Source organism: Pinus tabuliformis, chromosome 7 (genome assembly GCF_031772625.1).
Source record: "Pinus tabuliformis cultivar Carrire ecotype Pingquan chromosome 7, CPIR1, whole genome shotgun sequence".
Classification (NCBI taxonomy): domain Eukaryota; kingdom Viridiplantae; phylum Streptophyta; class Pinopsida; order Pinales; family Pinaceae; genus Pinus; species Pinus tabuliformis.
The window spans coordinates 898,211,617-898,221,172 of NC_142293.1; the positions used below are offsets into that span (position 1 = coordinate 898,211,617).

Consider the following 9,556-nt stretch of genomic DNA (forward strand, 5'->3'; position numbering starts at 1 on the left):
ATATATATATATATATATATATATATATATATATATATATATATACATATACATATATATATATATAAGAGGTAGGATTAAATGGTTGGTTTGATAGTATATTTATTTATTTATTTTATTCAATTTATAAAATAATTATTATTGGTATTATATATATATATATATATATATATATATATTATGATTAATAATAATAAGATTATAGTTTTTTATTCAATAATAATTTAATGGTTAGTTAAAATTTTTTACTTAGATAAAATAATTCTTCTTAAATTATTATTGAATAAAAAACTAAATCTTATTATTTATTAATATATATATATATATATATATATATATTATATATATCATAATATATATATATATATATATATATTATGATTAAAATATATAAATATTATGATTAAAATATATTATGAAGAAAAATTATTTTATTTAATTTAAGAAAAATTATTTTATCTAAGTATAAAAATAAACTAACCATTAAATTATTATTGAATAAAAAACTAGTCATCTTATTATTTTAATCATAATATATATATATATATATATATATATATGTAGAATACCAATAATAATTATTTTATAAATTGAATAAAATAAATAAATAAATATACTATCAAACCAACCATTTAATCCTACCTCTTATTTATATCTATATATATATATATATATATATATATATATTTTAATTTTAAATAAATAAACAGATGCCCTTTTTATAACCACCCTTTTTACCGAATTCAACTGATTTCCTTAAAAATAGTAAATAAGAATTTGACCTGGTCCTAAGGTTAAAATTAGCCGTTAATTTAGCCATTGGAGTCTCTGCTCAAACTATTTATCATGCTAAGCTGGATCTATTGCTTCAACTTGTCCTGACGATGAACCACACTAGTTGGTTCGAAACGCGTCGACAAATGATATTCCATGTGATTTTCGCCAAAGAATCTTTCTTAACTTGATATGGATCACAGAAGCTTAAACTCTATTATATCACCTATCACTCAAAAACAATGCGATATGCCATAAAACTACCCCCTCACGTAAATGGAAACCACCCACTATTCACACTTTAACTTCGCGCCCAAAGATTAACCGTTGTTGGTTAAAAACCAAAAAAGACCCCTTTTCACTCTTTTTATTATTATTTCCTTGCAAACACCTTTGTAGTCCAATTCTGAACCCCAAAGCTCTGCTCAACCATTTTAACCTCACCTGCAACTAGAAGACGCGGCTCACTTCAAATTTCAAGTAGCGCATATACAATTCAAGCCTTAGAAACCTTCGCTACTACCACATAAACATGTCTGCATACCTAATCGTCATTTGTCCAGGTATTCTTGAAAGAACCAGAAGGACCCTCTATTTAAGCTCTGCACAGCAATTATAAAAGGTTAATTAATTGAAATTAATTAAAAAACCTTCCCAAGCTAAAAGAACTCCACTGCGCATCCAAAAGCCATTTTCTGCACACTGTATTAACCCTTCCCACTTTTCCAGAACTCCTAACCCTACTACTAAAGCCAAGGAAAGAATAATTCAATAGAATAAACCAAATTATGGCTTCCCAAAGCATTCTAAATGAGAAACCCCTGCAAACCCCTCACCTGGATGTTGACTAGCTCCCATTGGCTAACAAATATTTCCAAATTAAAGACACAACTTCCCAGCCATCTATTGAAATTCCATTGCTAGAGTAAAGACAAATTTCTAAACCAAACTGATGACATTCATCTATGGGAATCCAATTTTCCCAAATACTTGTTCCCACAGGTATACCAGTTCCCTGTAATCATCCATCTATCCCAAAACTATTATATCCCAAGCCAAAGAGCCATAGTCTCTCCTAACCAGCAGATTTTGTTTACAATCACTGCAAAGTTAATAAACCAAATGTTACAGATCTAGCCAAACCAAAATGAAACCCCATTTTCTATTGAATACCTACTTGAACTCTATTTGAAGCTGGACCTTCCCAAGAAGACTCAAATGTTTTAGATTTTTATCCTCGAAGAGTCTCATACCCCGAAAAACAGTCCCCCATACTCTGCTACCATTTTCTCTGAGAGGGCTAGAAAATTGAGACCATGCTCTCTTATATTCTAGGATACACCATAGACGAGCATGTAGATGAGCCTATTCTTTCTTTCCTCTCTTTTTTGTCCATGCAAGACTCGATATATAATTTTCAATTTTGCCTAGTACTTGGCAGAGAGGATCCATGATCCATTGATCAGACTGCTAAATGAAAGAGTGTTCAAATAATCTTTTGTATTATTCCACGTGTTCATATATTTCCAGTGAACATCCAAAAGCTGGACACTAAGGGCCATCCCAGATCAGTCATCTTTTGGACACCCTTAATCCAAAAGTATTCCACTGTTTTCAGTTACAAATAGTTCATTTATTCCTAGGTGCATCCAGTTGTAAATATGATAACTAGTAGCAATCAACCCAGGATCGATGGTGAGATAAAAAGAGTTTTGCAGTTGTCTAAGAACAATAGAATAGGATATTGATATCTATACCAAGATCACACTGAAATTAGAATATATGGATGCCATCTTACTCCCTATAAGATGCCCAAATATCTTCCCATGAGGATATTTGCATTAGAATATATTAGGCAGATTATAAACTCAGATGATGTGAATTTCCTATCAGGAGGAAGAAAACATAGTTTAAGATAAAAAACCATCTTGGTCCTTTTATCTGTAATAATAGGGATGTTGTAGAAGAAGCAGAGAAGTGTTTACAGGAAATGAAGTTCAGCAACAGTTTTAAATGGCAATATGACCCTTTAGGAGTCATAAACAAAGTAAGGCTCAAATTCAAATTAAGCCCTTTTATGCATGAGTCTAGGGTAGACATTGAAAAATATGCCAACCAATCAGAATGGTTGTAAAATACCTTGATAGATATGGAGAAAAACATGGATACCAGTTCCATTCTGCATACTCCAGCCCTGTAGGACAAAAGTACAAAGAGGACGAGGGAAGAAGGTTCTTGTTCAAGCATAGATACAACACATGATAGATTTGAAATCATGTATAGGAAGAAGCCCAAGCTAAATCCTGTTAATGAGAAAGAAGAGAAAGAAGAGCTGGTTGGGACAGTTGAGACACTTCAAATCGTTGATAGAGAAATAGTGGTCAGAGAAAGTACGACTCCATTAGTTTCAGAGGAAACTCATCAACCTTCCACCTCTAATACCCAAAGAATTCAAAAACAAATTAGCGTAGAGGTTTCTTCATCAAGCAAACTAGTAGATAAGGAAAAGGACATAAACAAGAAGTATAAAGAGATCAAATTAAGGAATTAGGCATTAAAGGCTGAAACATATGCCCACTATTTCAAACAAACTCCTAGCAATCAGAATAGGTTGATTTCAGCTTTTGACATTAAGAATTGTAAAATGCAAATGACCTTTTTGTAGCCTACAGTCTAGTAGCCTAAATCATCAACAGACTGCCAAAAAATAGAATTTGAAGTTTTGGCCAAGTATATTCACCCTATTGATCAAATTGAATTTCATAAGCAGGTAGGAGAAATTATCTACTCAACAATGACCAACAAGGCCATGAGTGTTCAAAAACTTCAAAATTCTCTAGACAATATCACAACACAGTTTAAACTAGAGAAAGCATCATCATAGGGAAAGGATAACAGCATCAATTCACTGGAAGACTTTTTTATTGAGATTGGATAAAATCCAAATGACATCAAGGCTATAGAAAAGCTCATAAAGAAGAAAAATGAAGACATTGTTGCACTAAAGAAATAGCTAAAGTTTCCTCCTTTTGAACATATACAGACCAAGGAGGTTCTAGAGAGCCAAAGCTGGAAAGATGAAATGATGGACCTCATTCTTCATCTAAATGCTTAATTAAAAGAAATGGAGAATGAATTGGACAATCTAATATAGCTAAAACAAACCAACATTGAGACAGCCACTGCCACTGCTATTCCTACAGTTACTACATCAGTTCCTTCAACTTTGGTAGCTTCCTTGGCCCCAATAACCCCACTAGCTACAACACTTCTAGCTGCAACAGCAACTACATCGGCAACAAGTTCAATAACAACAACAACTCATCCTAGTGATGAAGAAGCTAAACTATTCAAAGCCATGGAGGATATGTCCATCCATACCACTGAAGTAAATAGACTAAAGGAACAAATCAAAAGTCTAGAGGATGAGAAGAAAGTGGCTCAAATTATGCATAAGAATGAAGTCTAGAAGGCAAACAGGTTTAATGAAAATATTGGGAAGATGGAAAAAGAATTAACACTGAAAGAGCCACTAGCCCAAGCAAAACAAATTTTATGGGCCAATATCATTGACTCAGTCAATGATATTTGGCCATCTATACACGTGATCTTTGAACAAAATGATTTAGTCAAAGAGGCAAGTGAAGAAATTCAAAGGGTTAAGGCCGAACTTGGAAACATGCCAGAAGAAGCCTCTAGAATAATCCAATTCCTTAACTCAAAGAATAAATATGAATTGTAGGAGCTTGGAATAACTAACAGAACTAGGACTATACTAGAGGTGAAGAAGGTAATCACCAAGAGGAACTTGATGATGTAGCTTGAGGACAAATGCCAAATGATGGAGCTAGCTATAGGCAAGTTCATGGTCAAATTTGATGCTTTGAGGTAGAAAGTTATACCTAATCCACTAGTAATTAATGACGGGTTAATGCCACATGAAGACTATGACAAGAGAATTAGAGAAGTGGCTAATGAACAAGCCAGAAGTTCCTCCATGAAAGGGATACCTACAGGAAAATTCCTTTACCATGCTTTTGAGAACTTCTTTTACCTCTAGCATGAGGTAAAACATCTTTTTGTAAACAAACCCACCTTTGCAAAATATACAGCAGCTAATGAACTCTACAAAAGAATGGTAAATATTATATTACTAGATATAAATACTTGGGAAAAGTTTTTTTCCGAAGAAAAAAGTAAAACTTTTTATTGATAATCTATAAAAAGTTTACATTCTATTTTAATCTTGAGCTAAACTGTTGGCTCATTCAGTTGTTGTTTTGTTCCTCATAAGATCTGAAACTGCTAATAAAAACATATGTAGTCTTCCTCCCGGCTGGAGGCTTATAAAACAGAGCTGATAAATTCGAAATCTGGGGTCTCCTTCATAGAAGGAAAACAACCCCTTACAGGGTTTATATAATAAGTCTGAGTTAACACATGAAAAAACTGCATAAAAGAAAGAAATTTATAACTGTTTATACAGCTCATGGAAAGGAAGAGAGAAATATCAGTTGTGAGCCAAAAAATCAAAAAGACCGAGGAACTGCTGACAAAAAAAACTACTATAAGTGCTGAGATCACTGAGGCAGAGCATAAGGGGGCTGATGTGAGATGTAAGAATGCCCCTGTCTGATTTCTTCTACTGTCCAGTTGCCCAAATCTTGTTGTAGACCTGCCTTAGATAGCTGGTCTGCTTCCTCATTTTTATCCCTGTAAATATGGCAAAAAGTAACCTTGTTAAAAGATATCTTTAAGAAATTGATTTCATCAACAAGAGTCTTCAGTATCTGGTTTTGACAAGCAGCATTTCCATTGACCCATTTTATGACATTCAATGAATCCCCGAAGATTTGAATTGTGAAGATATTTCTGTGGAGTAACCAGCATAGGAGATAGCGCAAAGCAGACAGCTCAGCATAGTTATTTGTACCAGGACCAAGCCCAACAGAAGCTTTTAAGGAATGTTCAGGGTTTAAGTGGATGCATAAGCCTGCTCCAGCCTTATTATTTTGGGAAGCCCCATCAAAAAAGGCCCAAGGAATACCCTCCTGAATATTGACAAGCTTTTGATTATTTTTTGGATTTTTGGCTTCAGGAAGCGGAATGGCAGAATATATAGCAGCACAATTGATAGCAATGACTGGAATGGGAGTGTCCTTATCTTGAAACAGACTTTTGTTCCTGGCAAGCCATACTCCCCAGAAGAAAATAAGAGGCAAATTTCTCATGTTTCCCTCCGGATAGTTTTGCCACCATTTCCTCCAAGCTTCTTCCAGAGGAGCATCACCCCACTGAGCCTTCACCTTAAGAATATGAGTTACCTCCTCCCAGATTTTTTTTGTGACTGCACAGGCTGTGAAAAGATGACTGATAGATTCCTCATCAGACTTGCACAAGGGGCATCTCCCAGGCCCAGCTAGGAATCTGGCTTGTAAGATGTCCCAGGTTGGGACCTTTCTTTTAAGAATGCACCATAGGAAGAGCCTGGCCTTGGCTGGGCATTTTAGTTTCCATATGAATTTTGACCACCAGTCTGGGATTCCCCAGCCTTTCTTTCCCATTAAGTAAGCATACCCATCTTTTGGAGAATAGTCCCCTGTTTTTCCTTGAGCCCAGATCAAACGATCTGGTTCGTCTTTAAGTCTGACATTTGAGCGTTGCAGTTCTTTGACATAAATCTCCCACTCATTCTTCCATCTGACATTTATTCCTAGGTCTTCATCATTCTGCCAGGCCTGTCCCCATATGGTAGATTGGCCAACTTTCTCCACCTGGTTAAGAGTTGAAATTCCTTTGCTGTCAAGGTGTCTGAGAAAACCAGGAGACAGGGCAAAAGCTTCATTGCAGCCTACCCATGGATCTCTACCGATTCTAATCTGACTTCCATCTCCCACTTTCCAAGCGAGGCCTTGTTCGATCACTGAAAAAGCTTCCACCGTGGCCTTCCAGATAGCTGAAATATTCTTCAATTTCTTGTCTTGACTCCGAATCCAATCTTCCACAGGAACTGGATCGATGTACTTCCTTTTCACCACCCTTGTCCAAAGATTCTCCATGGAGATTAATCTCCAGCCTGATTTAGCTGCTAGGGCTAAGCTGAACTCAGGGAGTCTTTTAATTCCCCATCCCCCCCAGTCCTTGGGTCTAGCCACCTTATCCCATGCCACCCAGGGTAAGACAGAGGACTCTTTAGATCCTGCCCATAGAAATCTACAACAAATTCTTCTGATCTTCTCCATCACTCCTTTTGGAACCCAAGTCAGGGCAGCCCAGTATACTGGGATGGCTAGCAGTACTGATTTGATAAGAGTCAGTCGACCAGCTCTGGAGAGCCATCTGAAACTCCAGTGTGAAATTCTGGCTTCTATCTTTGCTATAAGCCAGTTCCAGTCCTCAACTTTGTATGCTGCTGGCTTTAGCCAAAAGCCCAGATATTTAAAAGGAGCTTCCAAAGGCTGATGGGGGAAAGGGAAGAGATTAGCCATCCTGGTGCTTTCTCTTCTGTCAAAATCTGCCACACAAGCTTGAGATTTTCTAAAATTTATCTGCATACCAGTAGCTTTCAGAAAGAGATCGAAAATACCTTTTAACTCCTTAAGTTCATTGAAAGACCCATTGGTGAAAATCAATATATCATCAACAAAAAGCAGATGAGTAATAAAAAGATTTATTGCTACCTCAATACCTTTTACCTTCTCCTCTCTTCTGGCTTTATGAATCAATCTGCTTAAACCTTCTGCCACCAGTAGAAACAGGAGAGGGGATAACGGACATCCTTGCCTGAGGCCTCTTTGGCTATTGAAAAAAGGGGATGCTGCTCCATTGATCAGCACTGCAAAACTGACATTTGAGATACAGCCCATAATCCAACTGATGAAAGTATAATTGAAACCCAAATGGGTAAGCAGCATCCGGAGGTAGAGCCAGTTTATTCGGTCATAAGCTTTGGAGAGATCTATTTTGAGGACTTCTCCCTTCTTTTTCTTCAATCTGACACTATGGATAACCTCCTGGGCTACTCCAATGGCTTCATGAATTTGTCTTCCATCCAGAAACCCAAATTGTTCCATTGAGATATTTCTTGACAAGATAGGAACAATTCTGATAGCAATAACCTTTGCAATGATCTTGTAGATACAATTGCACAAGGAGATTGGCCTGAAATCTTCAAAGCTCTCCGGGTCATCCTTCTTTGGTATGAGAGCAATAAAAGTTGAATTGAAAGGTCTGTAAACTTCTCCTTTCTGTCTTGACTCTTCCACTACCTCAGTGATTTCAGAGCCTATTAGGTCGAAGAAGCAGAGGAAAAGTTCTATGGTCCAGCCATCAGGTCCTGGGCTTTTGTCTTTTGCCATAAGCTTCATAGCAGCTTCAACCTCCTCCTTGGAGACAGGAGTTGAGAGCTCTTCTGCTTCATCCTCCTCAATGAATCTTGGAAAGCATTGAGCAGTTCTTATGACTTCTGCTATGGTAGCCTCTCCCGGGTCTGAGAAAATATTCTGGAAATGTCTCTGTCCTAATCCAGAGAGTTCTGAAAAAGAATTTACTTCCCTTCCTTCTTCATCTTTTAGGCTCCAAATAGTGTTAACAGATTTTCTACCTTTTGCAAAGTTATGAAAGAAGCTAGTATTTTCATCCCCTGATTTTAGCCAGATAGCCCGACTCTTAAGCCTCCATTCTTCTTCCTTATCCAGGAGGATTTTGTTTTGAAGCTTCTCCAAATGAAGGATTCTTTCCTTTGATGCCTACGAAATATAACCATCTCCCTCTGTGCTTTCCATTAACTTCAGCTCCTCCCTGATTCTATTCAATTCTTCATTCTGTTTCAATTTTCGAACTTTTGCCCAGGAGATAGTTGCTTTCTTCAATCTTTTGAGATTTTCCATGAACAGATAACTCTTATCCTCTCTTGCATTATTGACAGGATGGATCCAAGTTTCCTTGAAAAGGTTGATGAAGGAGGGGTCTTGGAGCCAGGAGGCTTTGGTGGGGGGAAAGAAAAGTCCAAGAAAACAGGGAAATGATCTGAGTTGCCTATTTCCTCAACCCACTGCCTGAGAATAGGAGCTTTGAATATAAGGTCCTCAGATAAAAGGAAACGATCCAGTCTTTTGGCAATCCGATCCTCCCCTATTCTTCTGTTCCTCCAGGTAGGCTTAAGTTTGTGCGGGGAAGGATCTATGAGGTTGTTTTCCGCTATAAGATTAACGAAGAAATCCGATAAAGGATCTTCTCTAGCTGAAGGACCCCAAGCTTCAGCTCTGCCTATAGAGAAATTTAAATCACCCCCCATAATCAGCAGAGAGGACTTCATCACAGATTTAGTCATCAGTTCATCCCAAAATGACTCCCTTCCTTGACAGGGACCATAAATATTTACTAACGAGATGGGGAAGGAGAAATCTGGAGAAAGGACCTCCATACCCATAACTTGTTTCATCCCCCATTGGTTTATGACTTTAATGCGCCCTGTTTTGAAGCCAATTTCCAGGCCCCCCGAATGTCCAGAAGAATCTATTGCAGAAAAAAACCATCCTGGCAAGAGGCCTTTTAGCATTGATTCTATCTCAGAAGCCTTCCCCAAGGTTTCTTGCAGGAAAAGAATATCAACTTTGGAATTAAGGATCCAATCTTTCAAGGCCAGTTTTTTAGGTTTACTGGCCAAACCTCTACAATTCCATGAGGATAAAATCATTTAATGACAGAACCAGGGGGCTGCACACCTCTAAGAACCCCAGGGATAGAATATTGTTTGCCATCTGCAACATCTAACTTTGCT

At 37.1% G+C, this 9,556-nt stretch overlaps 1 protein-coding gene across 1 annotated transcript; it reads right to left on the bottom strand.

Annotated features, from left to right (window-relative positions):
* Positions 1 to 5,354: 5,354 nt before the first annotated feature.
* Positions 5,355 to 9,334, bottom strand: LOC149250513 (uncharacterized). The gene is made up of 4 exons (XM_089453679.1): positions 8,792 to 9,334; positions 7,834 to 8,522; positions 7,470 to 7,617; positions 5,355 to 7,322 (listed from the first exon to the last, which is right to left on the bottom strand). The coding sequence occupies exons 1-4, from the start codon at positions 9,332 to 9,334 to the stop codon at positions 5,355 to 5,357; spliced, it is 3,348 nt and encodes a 1,115-aa protein (XP_089309805.1).
* Between the last annotated feature and the right edge of the window lie 222 nt (positions 9,335 to 9,556).

Coding starts and splice junctions, on each gene's coding strand:
- LOC149250513 (XM_089453679.1), bottom strand. CDS start 9,334: ATGCTAAAAGGCCTCTTGCCAGGATGGTTTTTTTCTGCAATAGATTCT. Junction 7,618..7,833: donor ATCTCAATGGAACAATTTGG/GTTTCTGGATGG, acceptor CTCAAATGTCAG/TTTTGCAGTGCTGATCAATG. Junction 7,323..7,469: donor AAGCCAGAAGAGAGGAGAAG/GTAAAAGGTATT, acceptor ACTGGTATGCAG/ATAAATTTTAGAAAATCTCA.